Below are 23712 nucleotides of genomic sequence, written 5' to 3' on the forward strand. Positions count from 1 at the left end.
TCTCGCTCTCTCGCTCTCTCGCGCTCTCGCTTTCAATTCAATTCAAGGGCTTTATTGGCATGGGAAACATGTGTTAACATTGCCAAAGCAAGTAAGGTAGATAATATATAAAGTGAAATAAACAATAAAAATTAACAGTAGACATCACACATACAGAAGTTTCAAAACAATAAAGACATTACAAATGTCATATTATATATATACAGTGTTTTAACAATGTACAAATGTTAAAGGACACAAGATAAAATAAATAAGCATAGATATGGGTTGTATTTACAATGGTACGTGTTCTTCACTGGTTGCCCTTTTCTCGTGGCAACAGGTCACAAATCTTGCTGCTCTGATGGCACACTGTGGAATTTCACCCAGTAGATATGGGAGTTTTTCAAAATTGGATTTGTTTTCGAATTCTTTGTGGATCTATGTAATCTGAGGGAAATATGTCTCTCTAATGTGGTCATACATTGGGCAGGAGGTTAGGAAGTGCAGCTCAGTTTCCACCTCATTTTGTGGGCAGTGAGCACATAGCCTGTCTTCTCTTGAGAGCCATGTCTGCCTACGGCGGCCTTTCTCAATAGCAAGGCTATGCTCGCTGAGTCTGTACATAGTCAAAGCTTTCCTTAATTTTGGGTCAGTCACAGTAGTCAGGTATTCTGCCACTGTGTACTCTCTGTTTAGGGCCAAATAGCATTCTAGTTTGCTCTGTTAATATTTTGTTAATGTGTCAAGTCATTATATTTTTGTTTTCTCATGATTTGGTTGGGTCTAATTGTGCTGCTGTCCTGGGGCTCTGTAGGGTGTGTTTGTGTTTGTGAACAGAGCCAGGACCAGCTTGCTTAGAGGACTCTTCTCCAGGTTCATCTCTCTGTAGGTGATGGCTTTGTTGTGGAAGGTTTGGGAATCGCTTCCTTTTAGGTGGTTCTAGAATTTAACGGCTCTTTTCTGGATTTTGATAATTAGTGGGTATCGGCCTAATTCTGCTCTGCATGCATTATTTGGTGTTCTACGTTGTACACAAAGGATATTTTAGCAGAATTCTGCGTGCAGAGTCTCAATTTGGTGTTTGTCCCATTTTGTGAAGTCTTGGTTGGTGAGCGGACCCCAGACATCACAACCATAAAGGGCAATGGCCTCTATGACTGATTCAAGTATTTTTAGCCCAATCCTAATTGGTATGTTGAAATGTATGTTCCTTTTGATGGCATAAAATGCCCTTCTTGCCTTGTCTCTCAGATCGTTCACAACTTTGTGGAAGTTACCTGTGGCGCTGATGTTTAGGCCAAGGTATGTATAGTTTTTTGTGTGCTCTAGGGCAACAGTGTCTAGATGGAATTTGTATTTGTGGTCCTGGTGACTGGACCTTTTTTGGAACACTATTATTTTGGTCTTACTGAGATTTACTGTCAGGGCCCAGGTCTGACAGAATCTGTGCATAAGATCTAGGTGCTGCTGTAGGCCCTCCTTGGTTGGTGACAGAAGTACCAGATCATCAGCAAACAGCAGACATTTGACTTCGGATTTTAGTAGGGTGAGGCCGGGTGCTGCAGACTTTTCTACTGCCCGCGCCAATTCGTTGATATATATATTGAAGAGGGTGGGGCTTAAGCTGCATCCCTGTCTAACCCCACGACCCTGTGTGAAGAAATTTGTGCGTTTTTTGCCAATTTTAACCACACACTTGTTGTTTGTGTACATGGATTTTATGATGTTGTATGTTTTACCCCCAACACCACTTTCCATCAGTTTGTATAGCAGACCCTCATGCCAAATTGAGTCGAAGGCTTTTTTGAAATCAACAAAGCATGAGAAGACTTTGCCTTTGTTTTGGTTGGTTTGGTTGTCAATTAGGGTGTGCAGGGTGAATACATGGTCTGTTGTACGGTAATTTGGTTAAAAGCCAATTTGACATTTGCTCAGTACATTGTTTTCATTGAGGAAGTGTACGAGTCTGCTGTTAATGATAATGCAGAGGATTTTCCCAAGGTTACTGTTGACGCATATTCCACGGTAGTTATTGGGGTCAAATTTGTCTCCATTTTTGTGGATTGGGGTGATCAGTCCTTGGTTCCAAATATTGGGGAAGATGCCAGAGCTAAGGATGATGTTAAAGAGTTTTAGTATAGCCAATTGGAATTTGTTGTCTGTATATTTGATCATTTCATTGAGGATACCATCAACACCACAGGCCTTTTTGGGCTGGAGGGTTTTTATTTTGTCCTGTAACTCATTCAATGTGATTGGAGAATCCAGTGGGTTCTGGTAGTCTTTAATAGTTGATTCTAAGAGCTGTATTTGATCATGTATATGGTTTTGCTCTTTATTCTTTGTTATAGAGCCAAAAAGATTGGAGAAGTGGTTTACCCATACATCTCCATTTTGGATAGATAATTCTTTGTGTTGTTGTTTGTTTAGTGTTTTCCAATTGTCCCAGAAGTGGTTAGAGTCTATGGATTCTTCAATTACTTTGAGCTGATTTCTGACATGCTGTTCCTTCTTTTTCCGTAGTGTATTTCTGTATTGTTTTAGTGACTCACCATAGCGAAGGCGTAGACTCGGGTTTTCCGGGTTGTTTTTGGTTGGACAGGTTTCTCAATTTCTTTCTTAGATTGTTGCATTCTTCATCAAACCATTTGTCATTGTTGTTAATTTTCTTTGGTTTTCTATTTGAGATTTTTAGATTTGACACGGAAGCTGAGAGGTCAAATATACTGTTAAGATGTTCTACTGCCAAGTTTACACCTTCACTATTACAGTGGAACGTTTTACCCAGGAAATTGTCTAAAGGGGATTGAATTTGTTGTTGCCCAATTGTTTTTTGGTAGGTTTCCAAACTGCATTCCTTCCATCTATAGCATTTCTTAATGTTACTCAGTTCCTTTGGCTTTGATTCCTCATGATTGAGTATTGCTCTGTTTAAGTAGACTGTGATTTTGCTGTGGTCTGATAGGGGTGTCAGTGGGCTGACTGTGAATGCTCTGAGAGACTCTGGGTTGAGGTCAGTGATAAAGTAGTCTACAGTACTACTGCCAAGAGATGAGCTATAGGTGTACCTACCATAGGAGTCCCCTCGAAGCCTACCGTTGACGATGTACATACCCAGCGTGCGACAGAGCTGCAGGAGTTGTGACCCGTTTTTGTTGGTTATGTTGTCATAGTTGTGCCTATGGGGGCATATGTGGGAGGGGATGCTGTCACCTCCAGGCAGGTGTTTGTCCCCCTGTGTGCTGAGTGTGTCAGGTTCTTGTCCGGTTCTGGCATTTAGGTCGCCACAGACTAGTACATGTCCCTGGGCCTGGAAATGATTGATTTCCCTCTCCAGGATGGAGAAGCTGTCTTCATTAAAGTATGGGGATTCTAGTGGGGGGATATAGGTAGCACACAGGAGGACATTTTTCTCTGTTAGGATAATTTCCTTTTGAATTTCTAGCCAAATGTAGAATGTAACGGAGTGAGTTAGGTTTACTCTATACCAAATTAGCATACCCCCTGAGTCCCTTCCCTGTTTCACATCTGGTAGTTTGGTGGATGGGACTACCAGCTCTCTGTAACCTAGAGGGCAACCAGTGGGTCTGTCTCCTCTATACCAGGTTTCTTGCAGGATGACAATGTCTGTATTACCGATTTCTTTGGTGAAGTCCGGGTTTCTGCACTTCAGGCCAAAGGCAGATGACCTCAGGCCTTGGATATTCCAGGATGATTTGGCCTCAGGCCAGTAAGTGTGAGCAGAGCCTGCTGAGCATCTGGTACATGCCATTGGCTTGGGCGAGTGTGAGAGTGGGGGTTGGGACTGTTTGCCCGCTCACTACCTGGGCGTATGTGTGGCTTCCATGTTGAGGCCCTCTTTGCGGGGGTGGGGTGCATGGGGTGGGCAGGAGTGGCATAGGTCTGATCTGAGGGGGCCTAAATGGGGTGTGGGCATGGTTGACGTGGGGGGGTGTTGATAGGTTGGGGTGGGGGTGTGGATGTGTCTGGGTGTGCGGTGGTCTGGATGTAATTCCTCTGGGTCCTCTATGTGTAGGTCCAGGGGGGGTCCTGCAGGTCTGGGAGGGTGTCTCGCTGGTCTGGGTGGGGTGTCTATTGATCTGTTGCTCCTGTGTGAAGTGTTGGTGATACTTTTGTTGATACTTTTGAGCGATGTCCTTTAGAGTTTGGGCAAAGGTGGGCACTGCTGCCTTGTAGAGGTGGACCTGGTCATAGAGGCTGTTCAAGTCCAGGGTGGAGTGGTGGGAAAACGTTTGGTTTTGAGGCACAGTCACGGGAAATACTTGCATTTACCCGCTGTATTGTGGCAGGGTGGAAGTCTTTTCGTGGTAGCAGGGTGGAGATAACCACTTGTGCATTGGGGAAAGTAGAAGAAGCCTTTTCAATCACTCCCTTCAGTGCTGTGGCCACTCTTTCCTGCTGTGCTCTCAGGTCGTTTGTGACTGTGTGTATTATTATGTGGCTGGGTGAGCCTAGTTTGGCCTCAGACAGAAGGTCTAGGGTGCGCTGGGTGTTTGGACACCAGAGTTTAAACACACTGTGTTTGGGAAAAGTTTTTTTTTCTTCTATATATTTCCCATTTGAGCCCATAAGTAGTACAATCTGTGTCTTGTGTTTGTCCTCAGTGGGTGTGGGGGGGTTGTCAGAAGTGCTATCAGGGTGGCTGACAGGGGGGGTGAGAGCCTCTGGGCTTGGGGTTCTTAATTTGTCTGTTCTGCTGCGATGTCGACTATATGGCCATGGTCTGGTGTGGACTGTTCTGCTGTGGTGTCGAGACTTTTGTTGGGTGCTGAGGTGGGCTGTTCTGCTGGCTTCTCTGTGGGGGTGGCCACCTCTAGTAGGTTGTTCTCTGTCACACGCCGTCCCCCTCAACTTCTCCTCCATCCCCCTCACCCTCTCCTCCATCCCCCTCAACCTCTCCTCCACCAGCAGTCTGATACTCTCCTCTAGTGCTCTGTTCTGCTCCTCTTTCTCCTGTTGTATTTGTCTCACCACTGTCCAAAGTGCAGATATGTCTCTGTCCACCTCCAGCTCTCCGGGTCTGGTTAAGGGGCTGTTGTTGTGCTGGACTGTTGTCTGGGTCTGTGCTGACTGAAGTGTAATCACCTGCTGTTCCAGCTCCACCTGCCTTATCTCCAGCTGGGTGAATTTGTCCTTCAATGAGGGAGTGGTAATCTGTGCTGGGAGGTTGACTCTCCGCTGGGGGTTGCTCGTCTGTGGGGTTACATAATGAAGAGTTCTGGTCTGACCCGCTTGGTGTGGGGGTATCTTTATCAAGGGAGAGCTTCTCCTGCTGGGCTAATTCTTTGATTAGGTGAAAGTCCAGCTGAAACTGTTTGGGGTTACTCTGTACCATTACTGTTCCGGACTTATAGATATTTATATTACTTGACTCAGAGTCCTCGTTATCAAGTATTCTGAGTTTCCACCCCTCGTTAACCCCCCCTCTCTTAACAAAGGGGTAGTGTTCTAATATAGCACTGTGCCATGCCAGGGGATTGTGTGGTTTGTGTGGAAGATAAGGTTGCTGATGTTCCCATTTTTGTAATAGTCAGCAAAAAAGTGTCTCTTGATTTTCCATAAGGAGCTTCATTTTGTAATCTTTTCTTGCCTTATCATTCTTTACATGCAACGGGTACTATATTTTAATTACCTCTGAACAGCAGGAGGGAGCTTCTAAGGCCTCTCCATTTGGTTGGGGTAGACTGTGTGACTCTCCTGCCATTGTTGGGCTAATGGGCTTTGACACCTCTCACTTGACACGTCAGTGCTAGTTGAAGCTGTATCAAGCTTGGCAGAATGGTGTTAGAATTCAGTCCTTATAAAGTAATGTTGTGTATTTTTCTTCTTGGCTTTTGGAAATAAAATATAGTTTCAGACTAAGCATTACTCACTCAGTTCCAGGTTGGATGGTGTTTTCAGGTTTCTGTTGTTTTCCAGAGAATTTGCTGTATAGAGAAATAAATCTTGGTAGTTGTGAACCTTCCAGGTGATTCCGTAATTCCGTCAATTCAAGGGCTTTATTGGCATGGGAAACATGTGTTAACATTGCCAAAGCTAGTGAGGTAGACAACATACAAAGTGAATATATAAAGTGTCTCTCTCGTTCTCGCTCTCTCTCTCTCGCTCTCTCTCTCTCTCTCGCTCTCTCTCTCGCTCGCTCTCTCTCTCTCTCTCGCTCTCTCTCTCGCTCTCTCTCTCGTTCGCTCTCTCGTTCGCTCTCTCTCTCTCTCGCTCTCTCTCTCGCTCTCTCTCGCTCTCTCTCGCTCTCTCTCTCGCTCTCGCTCTCGCTCTCTCTCGCTCTCTCTCTCGCTCTCTCTCGCTCTCTCTCTCGCTCTCTCTCGCTCTCTCTCTCGAAGAAGAAGAGGAAGAAGAAGAAAATATTACTCATGTAGCTTGTGGCAAAACCACCCAATCAGGGCCTCTGCTGCCAAACCAAACAGACCAATGATGGAGTAGGTGTGCAGCGGCATACCAACTGGCCAATTAACACACACATCAGCCAGAGGCTGCACCCACACAAACATACTAGCTAAAATATATTACCCAACGGGAGTCAAACATCAGTGGAGAGAGAGTGTGTGTTGCCTCTACTCCCAGACCTCTGCTCCAGACCTCTCCTCCAGATTTCTGTTTCAGCTCTGTTCACACTGGGGTCTGTTTCAGGACTATGTAATGGTAGTAGCAGGGTTATACGAGGTCACGCATACTGTACTAACAGTTTGTAGAACAAACATCATGTTAATTCTTAGTGAAGAACATTCATAGTTTGCAACAGTCATAGTGTAGAGAGGGAAAACATAAGGGTGGTCAATCCAAGCTCTCGTTTAGTCAGTCAGTCAGTCTTCCCACCAGTTCTCAGTGTTCTGTATTTCTATAAATAGTTCCCACCCAGAGCTGGGACGTGTTCTCCTCAAGGCCAACATGGCTCCTTCTGGCTCCTTCTACAGGGACCAACCACAAAGTGAGCACCAGGGTGGGCCAGGACAGGACAGAACAGAACACAGACAGAGGATGCGTCCCAAACGGCAACCTATTTATAGTGCACTACACTATGTAGGGAATAGGGTGCCATTTGGGAAGCAGACAGAGCATCCAAACCCTTCAGGCACATTAGACTATGAGTGTAGAGCAGAAATGTACCATCTCCTCTTCTCTCTCCCATGACTCTCCAGCCAGAGAGAGATTGTGCGACAGTGTTGGCTGGAAATCTGATGGGTGAACTGAACCCAAACCGCACAGTGCCCCAGTTATCCTTGGATCCTCCTTCAGTATGTCTCCCCAAACTCTTTCTCTTCTCACTCTCTTTCGCTCTTTCCTTCTCCCTCTGGCCTGTGTCTCCTCACTCTGCAGCCTCTCTCTCAACCTGTCCCTTTTCTCCTCTCCTTCTTCTCTCTCTCTCTCCCACTCACTTTCCACCTCCCTCTCTCCCTCTCTCCAACCTCAGTCCTCCCATCTCCGCCTCGCTTCATAAGACATCTCCACCAGGCTCTACTGTACTCTCACACTGAGTAGAGAGAGAACTCTGCTGGCTTCCAACCATCATCTAACAACTCTCCTGCCTTTGAACTTCGAATCCAATAAAAAGGGAATGTTTGCACAACACTGCAGCACCACAGTGGGCAGAGCAGAGACCCAGCAGAAGAGGAGAGAAGCCTGAACAATATAAAACAGACTCAGAGGATCACAGTACCAGGCTATGAGGACACATAGGGCTCTGGTCAAAAGTAGTTCACTATGTAGGGAATAGGGTACCAATTGTCTTCTAGCCTGGTTACCAGGTCTGTATGTAGTTTTCTTCTAGCCTGGTTACCAGGTCTGTAATGTAGTTCTCTTCTAGCCTGGTTACCAGGTCTGTAATGTAGTTATATTCTAGCCTGATTACCAGGTCTGTATGTAATTATCTTCTAGCCTGGTTACCAGGCCTGTATGTAATTATCTTCTATCCTGGTTACCAGGTCAGTATGTAGTTCCCTTCGAGCCTGGTTACCAGGTAAGTATGTAGTTCCCTTCTAGCCTGGTTACCAGGTCAGTATGTAGTTCCCTTCTAGCCTGGTTACCAGGTCTGTGTAATGAGGTCTGTGTGTAGCTTGTGTAGAGGAGTCAGGCGCAGGACAGCAGATATGAGTAAATAAATGTAATTTACTCAAAAATAGACAAATACAATACGATAAAGTGAGCCTACATAATGGACCGTATTACATACAAACAAGTACTCACAAATAAACATGGGGGAACAGAGGGTTAAATAATGAACAAGTAATTGGGGGATTGAAACTAGGTGTGTAAGACAAAGACAGCACAAATGGAAAATGAAAAGTGGATCAGCGATGGCTAGAAGGCCGATGACGTCGACCGCCGAACGCCGCCCGAACAAGGAGAGGGACCGACTTCGGCGGAAGTCGTGACAGTCTGTATGTAATTGTTTGTCCAACACCTGTGACTGACTCATTGTCAATATAATTCAAGAACAAAAACAGTTGGATGAAGCACACAAATACCTAGCTGTTGTTTACAAGCGTTTGAACAAGACAGCAGCTGATTGGCTAATGTCTACAGTTTGTATTGGGTGATAGTTCACTCACCCAGTGTAGAAGAGTTTAGAGTTCAGAGTTCAGCTTCACAGACACCTGGTTGTGTCCCAAATGTCATACCTGTACCCTATTCAGTACATTGTTTTGGATCAGCCCACTATATAGTGGCCCTGAGCCTTATTCCATTAGCTGGAGGAGACTGTAACTGTACTCTATGATGGAAACCATGGATTCAAGATGGAAATGTATAACACAAAACATATACAACCCTGCCAAGACTTGAACTGAGCTGCACTGTTGGTTAACGTAAGTACAGTATGTGTTCACCGCTGTAACTGTGTGTGTGTCCCAAATGACACCCTATTCCCTATGTAATGCACTACTTTTGACCAGAGCCCTATGGGGGAATAAGGAATAGTGTGCCATTTGGGACGCACCCTATGTAAAGGGAAGGAACGGTCTGGCTGTGGTTATAATTATACCAACACAACAGCAGATACCAGATTGACATTACGACATGGTGAGTGGACATCAATCTTCATCACATGGTTTTTATTAGTCTTAACACATTGTGAGTGATTTACACCTCCCCCTCATCTCTCTCTCTCCTCATCTCTGTTTCTCTATCTCTCTCACTATGTATGATATACAGCAGCTCCTTCCATCAGGATTTTACGAAGACTTTTTAATGAACGCCAGAGAGGTTATTTTATTGGGTTAATCCTCCTCGTCACTGCGGGTTGTCTGTCTGTCTGTGGTTTGGCTAATTATTCTGCCTGCGTCCCAAATGGACCCCTATTCCAGTATTCTCTATAGTACACTACTGTGCCATTTAGGACAAAGACATTCTGTCTCCGTCAGAATGAGGCTGCATTATAAACCAAGCCTGTCCGGCTGTGTGGAGATGTGATATAATGTCATCTGAAATGGCATCCTTTTAGTAGTACATGTAGTGTACTACTTATGACCAGGGCTCATAGGGCACTTTGTAGGGAATGGGGTGCCATTTGGGACACACATCTCTAGACAGGCAGACCTAGTCGTCAGACTCAGCTCCAGGGCTCCATCCCCATGTCACTGATATGCTGTTATTAACCTAGAATGAGAGAAGAATAGACATTCCTGGTCCCTGTAGAGTGGAGATCATTCTGATTGCTCTCCTCAGGCGTAGCATTGTGAACGTTTAGGGTTCTATATCAATTCCATTGTACCTTCATTATAGTACAAAAAACCAACTCCTCTGCATTTGGAGCTAAATGTATGGTTACGTTGAGAGGGTTGAGTTTAGAGCGGCGTTATTATAGTCAAACAGGATATCCACTGGATATGTTTGTCAATGTGTGTTTCCCTGAAATCAAGCGTGGAGAGATTGTAGATAACAGTTGAATCAGTACATCTGTCTCTATCATGTATAACAGACATCAGGCTGGTGAGAGCATGCTGAACTGGAGGTGAACCTGTCCACATGCCTCCTATTACTCCTGATATCTGTCTTCACAACATACTACAGCCTCAAAGCTCACAATCCCTGGACTTTACTGCTCTCTCTCTCTTTCTCTTTCTCTTTCTCTTTCTCTCTTTCTCTCTCTCTCTTTCTCTTTCTCTTTCTCTTTCTCTCTCTCTCTCTCTCTCTCTCTCTCTCTCTCTCTTTCTCTTCTCTTTCTCTTTCTCTCTCTCTCTCTCTCTCTTTCTCTCTCTTTCTTTCTCTGGTTCTCTTTGTGTTTCTCTTTCTCTTTCTCTCTCTCTCTCTCTGGTCACCTCTCTGGTCTCTCTATCCATCTCTCTGGTCACCCTATCCATCTCTCTCTTTCTTTCCATCTCTCTGATGTGCTATCCATCTCTCTGGTCACACATCCATCTCTCTGGTCACCTCTCTGGTCACCCTATCCATCTCTCTGGTCACCCTATCCATCTCTCTGGTCACCCTATCCATCTCTCTGATCACCCTATCCATCTCTCTGGTCACCCTATCCATCTCTCTGGTCACCCTATCCATCTCTCTGGTCACCCTATCCATCTCTCTGGCCCTCTTATCCATCTCTCTGGTCCTCCTATCCATCTCTCTGGTCACCCTATCCATCTCTCTGGTCACCCTATCCATGTCTCTGGTCACCCTATCCATCTCCCTGGTCACCCTATCCATCTCTCTGGTCCTCCTATCCATCTCTCTGGTCCTCCTATCCATCTCCCTGGTCATCCTATCAAATCAAATGTATTTATATAGCCCTTCGTACATCAGCTGATATCTCAAAGTGCTGTACAGAAACCCAGCCTAAAACCCCAAACAGCAAGCAATGCAGGTGTAGAAGCACGGTGGCTAGGAAAAACTCCCTAGAAAGGCCAAAACCTAGGAAGAAACCTAGAGAGGAACCAGGCTATGTGGGGTGGCCAGTCCTCTTCTGGCTGTGCCGGGTGGAGATTATAACAGAACATGGCCAAGATGTTCAAATGTTCATAAATGACCAGCATGGTCGAATAATAACAAGGCAGAACAGTTGAAACTGGAGCAGCAGCACAGTCAGGTGGACCGGGGACAGCAAGGAGTCATCATGTCAGGTAGTCCTGGGGCACGGTCCTAGGGCTCAGGTCCTCCGAGAGAGAGAAAGAAAGAGAGAATTAGAGAGAGCATATGTGGGGTGGCCCGTCCTCTTCTGGCTGTGCAGGGTGGAGATTATAACAGAACATGGCCAAGATGTTCAAATGTTCATAAATGACCAGCATGGTCGAATAATAGTAAGGCAGAACAGTTGAAACTGGAGCAGCAGCATGGCCAGGTGGACTGGGGACAGCAAGGAGTCATCATGTCAGGTAGTCCTGGGGCATGGTCCTAGGGCTCAGGTCAGTTGAAACTGGAGCAGCAGCATGGCCAGGTGGACTGGGGACAGCAAGGAGTCATCATGTCAGGTAGTCCTGGGGCATGGTCCTAGGGCTCAGGTCCTCCGAGAGAGAGAAAGAAAGAAGGAGAGAATTAGAGAACGCACACTTAGATTCACACAGGACACCGAATAGGACAGGAGAAGTACTCCAGATATAACAAACTGACCCTAGCCCCCCGACACAAACTACTGCAGCATAAATACTGGAGGCTGAGACAGGAGGGGACAGGAGACACTGTGGTCCCATCTGAGGACACCCCCGGACAGGGCCAAACAGGAAGGATATAACCCCACCCACTTTGCCAAAGCACAGCCCCCACACCACTAGAGGGATATCTTCAACCACCAACTTACCATCCTGAGACAAGGCTGAGTATAGCCCACAAAGATCTCCGCCACGGCACAGCCCAAGTGGGACAGGATGACCACAGCGCCAACCCAGACAGGATGACCACAACAGTGAATCAACCCACTCAGGTGATGCACCCCCTGCAAGGACGGCATGTGAGAGCCCCAGTAAGCCAGTGACTCAGCCCCTGTAATAGGGTTAGAGGCAGAGAATCCCAGTGGAAAGAGGGTAACCGGCCAGGCAGAGACAGCAAGGGCGGTTCGTTGCTCCAGAGCCTTTCCGTTCACCTTCCCACTCCTGGGCCAGACTACACTCAATCATATGACCCACTGAAGAGATGAGTCATCAGTAAAGACTTAAAGGTTGAGACCGAGTTTGCTTCTCTGACATGGGTAGGCAGACCGTTCCATAAAAATGGAGCTCTATAGGAGAAAGCCCTGCCTCCAGCTGTTTGCTTAGAAATTCTAGGGACAATTAGGAGGCCTGCGTCTTGTGACCGTAGCGTACGTGTAGGTATGTACGGCAGGACCAAATCAGAGAGATAGGTAGGAGCAAGCCCATGTAATGCTTTGTAGGTTAGCAGTAAAACCTTAAAATCAGCCCTTGCTTTGACAGGAAGCCAGTGTAGAGAGGCTAGCACTGGAGTAATATGATCAAATTTTTTGGTTCTAGTCAGGATTCTAGCAGCCGTATTTAGCACTAACTGAAGTTTATTTAGTGCTTTATCCGGGAAGCCGGAAAGTGACAAAAGCATGGATTAATTTTTCTGCATCATTTTTGGACAGAAAGTTTCTGATTTTTGCAATATTACGTAGATGGAAAAAAGCTGTCCTCGAAATGGTCTTGATATGTTCTTCAAAAGAGAGATCAGGGTCCAGAGTAACGCCGAGGTCCTTCACAATTTTATTTGAGACGACTGTACAACCATTAAGATTAATTGTCAGATTCAACAGAAGATCTCTTTGTTTCTTGGGACCTAGAACAAGCATCTCTGGTCCTCCTATCCATCTCTCTGGTCCTCCTATCCATCTGTCTACTTGAAGAGATATTCTTCTCCTTGCTCAGCCTTTCATGTTATTCTTGGGGCCATGAGTTCTTCTCAACCACATGTCCTACTCAGGAATAACCCCAGGTCCTAGTAATACTGTTCCACCACTCCACTGTTCATCTAGTCTTTGCAGCCGCAGGCTAACACTTCTCCCTTCACTATTTGGGTTAGGAAACCTTCACTGTTTCTGTGTCTGTCACACTTTTTAATGCTATGCTACAGGAGAGTATTTTCCCTCCCGCTTCAGTATTGCTGCTGTACTGTAATTGTGTTCATATGAGAGTAGCGAACTCTATAGCCTCTACCTCTGAATTCATAGTTCCATTCTTTCCCCTCAACTGTAAATCCCAGGTGCATTCTACCAGTTCATTTGTCAGCCTTCATATCATAAATATTTTATGTGAGTATTGTACAGGTGCCATTTTTTTATGATGGTGGTATGGGCTAGGAAAATAAACATTCCTCCATGCCAGGTTGTGGCTGAAATGGAAAGTGACGTTTGGGTCTCCTCATATAGCTCTCTCTCACTTACACACACACACACACACACACACACACACACACACACACACACACACACACACACACACACACACACACACACACACACACACACACACACACACACACACACACACACACACACACACACACACACACACACACACACACACACACACACACACACACACAAATCAAGCCGTCTCCTACTGCCACGACTAGCTCTGTGTTTAACCTGTCCAGGTCCTGTCATGCTAATGTGGTGAGAACAAGAGCAGCAGTGCAGTAGTTATAAATACAGTGCCTCTTGCCAGATAATTTCATGTTGAAGTACAGCTACAGGTCCAGAGGGCTGCTGTGTTTTAACAGAGATACTCTTCTCTCCTCAACAAGCTCCCGGTCTCTGTGTCCTCCCGTGGTTTTACTATCCATCTCTTTGGTGTGTGTCTCTCTCTGCCAACATCACAGGCTCTCTCACTAGCTCTCTCAATGTCCTTTGGCTGTCGTTAGGCCAAACACACACACACACACACACGTGCGCATGCACAAATACACACGCACACGCACACACACTGCTCAGCACCGAGTCCCCCGACCACTATGTGCTACAGGATACATACAGAACAGAGATCCTGTTTCAGCTGAGAATCATCATCACTTCTAATGAATGGTTTCCATCCTCGTACACTCACAGGAGCCAGGCCAAGACAGGAGCCAGAACAGGACAGGAGTTAGGGCCAGGACAGGATAAGAGTTAGGGCCAGGACAGGACAGGAGCCAGGACCAGGACAGGACAGGAGTTAGGGCCAGGACAGGACAGGAGCCAGGGCCGGGACAGGAGCCAGGAACAGAACAGGACAGGACAGGAGTTAGGGCCAGGACAGAACAGGACAGGAGTAAGGCCAGGACAGGAGCCAGGGCCAGGCCAGGGAAGTGTGTGCTTTTGATAAGCATGACTGGTTGTATTTTCCTTGGCCCAGTCCCTCATAGCTCTCTCCTAGCTGCCCTCTTAGACATAGAGCAGCCATACTGCACTACAAGTACACATTGGAGACTCTATTTAATTTCATCAACTTCTCCTTTCCTTCCCAGAGAAATACCCCTTTTTTGTAGAGATGGAAGGAAAGAGAGAACTCTAATCAACTTGTGAGGCTTAACCCCATCTGTAATCTCTTTCTAGCTGCGATCCCGAGCCAACACTTGCAAACGATTACCCTGCTAGTACCCAGGAGGCTCTCTGATTGGCTTGTTTGGTTAGTGTAATCCAGGGAGCTGCTACAGTCTCCTTTCCTCAGCTGGCTGGTGGCTAGCTGGGTGGGTGGGGAGTTGGGCTGAACTGAGTGGAGGCTGTCTGTTATGAACCCACCAGCTCTCTCTGTACTGTAGATGTGAGGTGTATTAAAACCAGACGTTGTGGGGTAGAACGTTAGAGTTATAATGTGGTGAGGCAGGGAAGCAGTGAGGCGTGCTGTGGGGGATACCCTCCTGCTCCCCAGACCCCCCTCCTCCTGTCACTGGGCTGTTCAGACAGTCGCCACTCCACTCATGGACCAGCCTGGCTGTCTCTACTGCTGGCATCTCTCCCGGCTAAACGCAGGCAGGGCTGGAGAAGTCATCCTCTCCTCATCTCCCTCCCTCACCCAGTGCCTCGCTCTACCAGAGGCAGTTTGGCTTGTGCTCTAACTCAGATAAACAACACAGATGAGAAGTAAAGACTCACTCCAACAGCACCTGGTGTTCTATACTATCCTGACCTGTCCTGTTACTCTACTGTAGTGTACTGTACTGTTACTGTCCTGTACTGTTACTGTACTGTCCTGTTACTGTACTGTACTGTTACTGTCCTGTTACTGTACTGTACTGTTACTGTCCTGTTACTGTACTGTTACTGTACTGTCCTGTTACTGTACTGTACTGTTACTGTCCTGTTACTGTACTGTACTGTTACTGTCCTGTACTGTTACTGTACTGTCCTGTTACTGTACTGTCCTGTCCTGTTACTGTACTGTACTGTACTGTACTGTACTGTACTGTACTGTACTGTACTGTCCTGTTACTGTACTGTACTGTACTGTACTGTTACTGTACTGTCCTGTTACTGTACTGTAGTGTACTGTCCTGTTACTGTACTGTCCTGTTACTGTACTGTACTGTACTGTACTGTACTGTACTGTACTGTACTGTACTGTCCTGTACTGTCCTGTTACTGTACTGTACTGTACTGTACTGTTACTGTACTGTCCTGTTACTGTACTGTACTGTACTGTACTGTTACTGTCCTGTACTGTTACTGTACTGTCCTGTCCTGTCCTGTACTGTACTGTACTGTTACTGTACTGTCCTGTTACTGTACTGTACTGTACTGTACTGTACTGTCCTGTTACTGTACTGTACTGTACTGTACTGTACTGTTACTGTACTGTCCTGTTACTGTACTGTACTGTACTGTACTGTTACTGTACTGTACTGTACTGTACTGTACTGTTACTGTACTGTCCTGTCCTGTTACTGTACTGTCCTGTCCTGTTACTGTACTGTACTGTACTGTTACTGTACTGTACTGTACTGTACTGTACTGTACTGTACTGTACTGTACTGTACTGTTACTGTACTGTCCTGTTACTGTACTGTAGTGTACTGGCCTGTTACTGTACTGTCCTGTTACTGTACTGTACTGTACTGTACTGTACTGTTACTGTACTGTCCTGTTACTGTACTGTACTGTTACTGTACTGTACTGTACTGTTACTGTACTGTCCTGTTACTGTACTGTACTGTACTGTACTGTACTGTCCTGTTACTGTACTGTACTGTACTGTACTGTACTGTACTGTACTGTACTGTACTGTACTGTACTGTTACTGTACTGTCCTGTTACTGTACTGTAGTGTACTGGCCTGTTACTGTACTGTCCTGTTACTGTACTGTACTGTACTGTACTGTACTGTACTGTACTGTACTGTTACTGTACTGTCCTGTTACTGTACTGTACTGTACTGTTACTGTCCTGTACTGTTACTGTACTGTCCTGTCCTGTACTGTACTGTCCTGGAACTGTACCGTCCTGTACTGTACTGTCCTGTACTGTTACTGTCCTGTACTGTTACTGTACTGTTACTGTCCTGTTACTGTACTGTACTGTACTGTACTGTACTGTACTGTACTGTACTGTACTGTTACTGTTACTGTACTGTCCTGTCCTGTTACTGTACTGTACTGTCCTGTACTGTTACTGTACTGTTACTGTACTGTCCTGGTACTGTCCTGGTACTGTACTGTTACTGTACTGTACTGTACTGTACTGTACTGTACTGTACTGTACTGTCCTGTCCTGTCCTGTCCTGTTACTGTACTGATACGGTTACTGTCCTGTACTGTTACTGTACTGTTACTGTACTGTTACTGTACTGTTACTGTACTGTCCTGTACTGTTACTGTCCTGTACTGTTACTGGTACTGTCCTGTACTGTTACTGTCCTGTACTGTTACTGTACTGTTACTGTACTGTACTGTCCTGTCCTGTACTGTTACTGTCCTGTTACTGTTACTGTACTGTACTGTACTGTACTGTTACTGTACTGTTACTGTCCTGTACTGTTACTGTCCTGTTACTGTACTATACTGTTACTGTACTGTTACAGTTACTGTACTGTTACTGTACTGTCCTGTTACTGTTACTGTCCTGTTACTGTACTGTTACTGTACTGTACTGTACTGTTACTGTTACTGTCCTGTACTGTCCTGTACTGTTACTGTACTGTTACTGTACTGTTAATGTACTGTTACTGTCCTGTTACTGTTACTGTACTGTTACTGTTACTGTTACTGTCCTGTACTGTTACTGTCCTGTACTGTTCCTGTACTGTTACTGTACTGTTACTGTCCTGTACTGTTACTGTACTGTTACTGTCCTGTACTGTTACTGTACTGTTACTGTCCTGTTACTCTATTGTACTGTTACTGCCCTGTTACTGTCCTGTACTGTTCCTGTATTGTTACTGTACTGTACTGTTACTGTACTGTTACTGTCCTGTTACTCTATTGTACTGTTACTGCCCTGTTACTGTCCTGTACTGTTACTGTCCTGTTACTGTTACTGTCCTTACTGTTATTGTACCATTACTGTTACTGTACTGTTACTGTCCTGTTACTGTCCTGTACTGTTACTGTACTGTTACTGTCCTGTTACTCTATTGTACTGTTACTGCCCTGTTACTGTCCTGTACTGTTACTGTCCTGTACTGTTACTGTCCTGTACTGTTACTGTACTGTACTGTTACTGTACTGTACTTTTACTGTTACTGTACTGTTACTGTCCTGTTACTGTACTGTTACTGTCCTGTTACTGTCCTGTTACTGTCCTGTTACTGTACTGTTACTGTCCTGTTACTGTACTGTTACTGTCCTGTTACTGTCCTGTTACTGTACTGTTACTGTCCTGTACTGTTATTGTACCGTTACTGTTACTGTACTGTTACTGTCCTGTACTGTTACTCTCCTGTTACTGTACTGTTACTGTCCTGTTACTGTACTGTTACTGTCCTGTTACTGTCCTGTACTGTTACTGTCCTGTTACTGTCCTGTACTGTTACTGTACTGTTACTGTCCTGTTACTGTCCTGTTACTGTACTGTTACTGTCCTGTACTGTTATTGTACCGTTACTGTTACTGTTACTGTCCTGTTACTGTACTGTTACTGTACTGTTACTGTCCTGTACTGTTATTGTACCGTTACTGTTACTTTAGTGTTACTGTCCTGTTACTGTCCTGTACTGTTACTGTCCTGTTACTGTCCTATACTGTTACTGTACTGTTACTGTCCTGTACTGTTACTGTCCTGTACTGTTACTGTTACGGTCCTGTTACTGTACTGTTACTGTCCTGTCCTGTACTGGTACTGTACTGTCCTGTTACTGTACTGTTACTGTCCTGTACTGTTACTCACCTGTCCTGTACTGTTACTGTCCTGTACTGTTACTGTTACTGTCCTGTACTGTTACTGTACTGTACTCTTACTGTCCTGTTACTGTCCTGTCCTGTACTGTTACTCACCTGTCCTGTACTGTTACTGTCCTGTACTGTTACTGCACTGTCCTGTACTGTTACTGTACTGTACTCTTACTGTCCTGTTACTGTCCTGTCCTGTACTGTTACTGTCCTGTACTGTTACTGTACTGTACTGTACTGTTACTGTCCTGTCATGTACTGTTACTGTCCTGTTATGTCCTGTTACTGTCCTGTACTGTTACTGTACTGTTACTGTCCTGTCCTGTACTGTTACTGTCCTGTTCTGTCCTGTTACTGTCCTGTACTGTTACTGTTACTGTCCTGTCATGTACTGTTACTGTCCTGTTATGTCATGTTACTGTCCTGTACTGTTACTGTACTGTTACTGTCCTGTCCTGTACTGTTACTGTCCTGTTCTGTCCTGTTACTGTCCTGTACTGTTACTGTCCTGTACTGTTTCTGTCCTGTCCTGTTACTATCCTGTACTGTTACTGTCCTGTTCTGTCCTGTTACTGTACTGTTACTGTTACTGTTACTGTTACTGTCCTGTCCTGTTACTGTACTGTCCTGTTACTGTCCTGTACTGTTACTGTCCTGTACTGTTACTGTCCTGTCCTGTACTATTACTGTCCTGTACTCTTACTCTACTGTACTGCAACTGTCCTGTTACTGTCCTGTCCTGTCCTGTCCTGTACTATTACTGTCCTGTACTCTTACTCTACTGTACTGTTACTGTCCTGTTCTGTCCTGTTACTGTACTGTTACTGTTACTGTTACTGTTACTGTTACTGTTACTGTTACTGTCCTGTCCTGTTACTGTACTGTCCTGTTACTGTCCTGTACTGTTACTGTCCTGTACTGTTACTGTCCTGTCCTGTACTATTACTGTCCTGTACTCTTACTCTACTGTACTGTAACTGTCCTGTTACTGTCCTGTCCTGTCCTGTACTGTTACTGTGCTTTACTGTGTTTGTTCCCTGTTCATTCTAGTGGTACTATCCAAAAGGATCCTACAGGGTATATACTCAAATACATTGGTCTAGAAAAGGTCATTTTCCGAGGACAAATTGTGTGCTTTCTTCAGCTGTCCAAAAGTAGTTTATGGAATTGGAATAATTGCATTTTTTAAAGTCAACATCCAGTGTCCTCCAAGAGTTGCAGAATATTTCCTTATCTGTCTAGCTCCTAGCTGAATATTTCCTTATCTGTCTAGCTCCTAGCTGAATATTTCCTTATCTGTCTAGCTCCTAGCTGAATATGTCCTTATCTGTCTAGCTCCTAGCTGAATATTTCCTTATCTGTCTAGCTCCTAGCTGAATATTTCCTTATCTGTCTAGCTCCGAGCTGAATATTTCCTTATCTGTCTTGCTCTTCGCTGAATATTTCCTTATCTGTCTTGCTCTTCGCTGAATATTTCCTTATCTGTCTAGCTCCTAGCTGAATATTTCCTTATCTGTCTAGCTCCTAGCTGAATATTTCCTTATCTGTCTAGCTCCGAGCTGAATATGTCCTTATCTGTCTAGCTCCTAGCTGAATATTTCCTTATCTGTCTAGTTGCTATCTGAATATGTCCTTATCTGTCTAGTGTAATGATCTTCGTCTGTTGTTTGTAGAAAGTCAGACCGAAAAGCAGCGTGTAGGTTACTCATGACCTTTAATGAAGCTAATACGGTACATGAAATAACGAAGAAGAAAACAACAAACGAATGAAACTAAATACAGCCTATCTGGTGACTAACACTAAGACAGGTACAATCACCCACGAAATACAACGCGCACTCAGGCTACCTAAATACGGTTCCCAATCCGAGACAACTAGAAACAGCTGACTCCAATTAGGAATCGCCTCAGGCAGCCAAGCCTAACTAGACACACCCCTAATAATACACACTCCCAATTAATACAACCCCAATATGAAATACAACATATAAACCCATGTCACACCCTGGCCTACCCAAACATATAACAAAAACACAAGATACAATGACCAAGGCGTGACAGAACCCCCCCCTAAGGTGCGGACTCCGGGACGCACCTCAAGAGCATAGGGAGGGTCCGGGTGGGCGTCTGTCCATGGTGGCGGTTCTGGCTCGGGACGTGGACCCCACTCCATAAATGTCCTAGTTCCTCCCCTTCGCGTCCTAGGATAATCCACCTTCTCCGCCGACCATGGCCTAATAGTCCTCACCCTGATCCCCACATAACTGAGGGGCAGCTCGGGGAAGCCCGAGGGGCAGCTCGGGACCGAGGGGCAGCTCGGGACAGAGGGGCAGGGGAGGGGCAGCCCGGTACTGACTGAGGAAGCCCGGTACTGAGAGGAAGCTCGGTACTGAGAGGAGCGGTACTGAGAGGGAGCTGAGAGGGAGCCCAGTACAGAGAGGGAGCCCAGTACAGAGAGGGAGCCAGTACAGAGAGGGAGCCTAGTACTGAGAGGAAGCTCAGTACTGAGAGGAAGCTCAGGCAGGTAGTAGGCTCCGGTAAATCCAGGCTGGCTGGTGGACCTGGATGATTCAGGTTGTCTGGCCGATCTAGAAGATCTTGGCAGACTGGCACTTCTGGCGGATCCTGGCAGACTGGCACTTCTGGCGGATCCTGGCAGACTGGTGACGCTGGGCCGACTGGCGGCGCTGGGCAGACAGGAGACTCCGGCAGCGCAGGAGAGGAGAAAGGCTCTGGCTGAGCTGAACAGTCGGGAGACTCCAACATCACAGGAGGGGAGAAAAGCACTGGCTGTGCTGAACAGGCGATGCGCACTGGACGCGCTGGGCCGACTGGGAGCACTGGTGGCGCTGGACAGACAGGAGACTCCGGCAGCACAGGAGAGGAGAAAAGCTCTGGCTGCGCTAAACAGGCGAGGTGCACTGGAGGCCTGGTGCGTGGTGCTGGAACTGGTGGTACTGGCGCGAGGACACGCACAGGAAGCCTGGTGCGGGGAGCTGCTACCGGAGGACTGGTGTGTATAGGTGGCTCTGGATAGACCGGACCGTGCAGGCGCACTGGAGCTCTTGAGCACCGAGCCTGCCCAAGCTTACCTGGCTTGATGCCCACTCTAGCCCGGCCAATAGGAAGGGCTGGTATAAGTCGCAGCTGGCTCTGCACCCGCACTGGAAACACCGTGCGCTCCATAGCATAACACGGTGCCTGCCCGGTCTCTCTAGCCCAACGGTGAGCACAGTGAGTATGCACAGGTTTCCTACCTGGCATAACTATTCTCCCTTTTAGCCCCCCCCAATACATTTTTTGGGGTGACTTTCCGGTTTCCAACTGTGTCGCAGTGCTGCCTCCTCATACTCACGCCTCTCCGCTTTAGCTACTTCTATTTCCTCCTTGGGACGGCGATATTCTCCCGGCTGCGCCCAGGGTCCTTTTCCGTCTAATATCATCTCCCAAGACCAGAAGTCCTCATATTGCTGCTCCTCACAATTAACAGGGAGAGTAGGCTCAGGTCTGACTCCTGACTCTGCCACTCTCTCTCTGCGCTTTCCCCCGTTACCTACGGTTTTCGCTCTGTATAGCCGTGCTCTCCTTTTCGATTCCATCCGTGTATAGCCCTCTTCGCATTGCTGTAGGGAATCCCAGGCGGGCTCCTGCACTCGCACTGGGTCGGACGCCCACCTGTCGATTTCTTCCCACGTCGTATAATCCCTGCTTCTGCCATCCATATCGTCCTCCTTTAGCTCCTGCCAGTTCACACGCTGCTCGGTCTGTGAATCGTGGTGGGTGATTCTGTAATGATCTTCGTCTGTTGTTTGTAGAAAGTCAGACCGAAAAGCAGCGTGTAGGTTACTCATGACTTTTAATGAAGCTAATATGGTACATGAAATAACGAAGAAGAAAACAACAAACGAATGAAACTAAATACAGCCTATCTGGTGACTAACACTAAGACAGGTACAATCACCCACGAAATACAACGCGCACTCAGGCTACCTAAATACGGTTCCCAATCCGAGACAACTAGAAACAGCTGACTCCAAATAGGAATCGCCTCAGGCAGCCAAGCCTAACTAGACACACCCCTAATAATACACACTCCCAATTAATACAACCCCAATATGAAATACAACATATAAACCCATGTCACACCCTGGCCTACCCAAACATATAACAAAAACACAAGATACAATGACCAAGGCGTGACATCTAGCTCCTACTGTGGGTGTATTCTTGTGTCTATCTCTGTAGGTGTAACAGTGAAAGTTCCCCTTACGACAAACTGTCTAACTCATAAATCCTCTTCTTTTATCTCCCCTTTTCCAGGTGACAGCGACAGACGCGGACGGCGGCTCCTTCGGCTCCATCAGTTACTCTCTGGGGTCAGGAATCAACAGTGCTGTCCCCTCCCAGTTCTCTGTAGGGAAGGAGACAGGACAGATCTGTACCAACGTGGCTCTGGACAGGGATCAGGGACCAACCAGCTATGACTTTACCGTCACCGCTGTGGACGGGGTGAGTCTCCTACGGTATCTCTCCATCCTCATCCAATGGCTACATCCCCAAATGGCACCGTATTCCCTACATAGTCAATTCCCATTGACCAGCGCCCTATGGAATAGAGTGCCATTTGGCACATAATCTCTCCCTGTGAGTACATTAAACCCCTGACAGTGATCTCTTAAAGCAGTGCTGTTCACAGTGTTTATCACAACAGGGCTAAAATAATAAAAACTCCAGCACCCTGGTAATATTGATGCTTCCAACAATTGAATGGATCTTTTTAACCAATATTTCACAGCAGGGTTCACAGCAGAGATATAGCTAGCAGCACCCTGGCTATTAGACGCAGCTATAGAGCCAGAGCCAGGATAGCTAGTAGAGAGGGGAGCTCCCCAGTCAGGCGGAGCAGAACACAGCAGAGCAGAACGTTTTTCAGTAGTGTAGACAAATAAAAAGAGTCTGAATGACTCTCCCTGGCAGGACTGTGCTGTGAATGAGTTTCCCTGGCAGGGCTGTGCTGTGAATGAGTTTCCCTGGCAGGGCTGTGCTGTGAATGAGTCTCCCTGACAGGACTATGCTGTGAATGACTCTCCCTGAAAGGACTATGCTGTGAATGACTCTCCCTGGCAGGGCTGTGCTGTGAATGTCTCTCCCTGACAGGACTATGCTGCAGGGCTGTGCTGTGAATGACTCTCCCTGGCAGGGCTGTGCTGTGAATGACTCTCCCTGGCAGGGCTGTGCTGTGAATGACTCTCCCTGGCAGGGCTGTGCTGTGAATGACTCTCCCTGGCAGGGCTGTGCTGTGAATGACTCTCCCTGGCAGGGCTGTGCTGTGAATGACTCTCCCTGGCAGGGCTGTGCTGTGAATGACTCTCCCTGGCAGGGCTGTGCTGTGAATGACTCTCCTTGGCAGGCTGTGCTGTGAATGACTCCCTGGCAGGGCTGTGCTGTGAATGACTCTCCCTGACAGGACTGTGC

The 23712-nt window shown here is 46.4% G+C and overlaps 1 protein-coding gene across 1 annotated transcript in view; it reads left to right on the plus strand.

Moving 5' to 3' along the window:
* The window catches only part of LOC123992814 (protocadherin-16-like), a 226115-nt gene that overhangs the window by 149924 nt on the left and 52479 nt on the right, over positions 1 to 23712 (plus strand). The window contains exon 3 of the mRNA XM_046294350.1: positions 22558 to 22746. Coding sequence (XP_046150306.1) covers positions 22558 to 22746 — 189 coding nt within the window. The remainder of the gene's footprint in view (positions 1 to 22557; positions 22747 to 23712) is intronic.

The sequence above is a fragment of the Oncorhynchus gorbuscha genome, linkage group LG13, assembly GCF_021184085.1.
Source record: "Oncorhynchus gorbuscha isolate QuinsamMale2020 ecotype Even-year linkage group LG13, OgorEven_v1.0, whole genome shotgun sequence".
NCBI classification, from domain to species: Eukaryota; Metazoa; Chordata; class Actinopteri; order Salmoniformes; family Salmonidae; genus Oncorhynchus; species Oncorhynchus gorbuscha.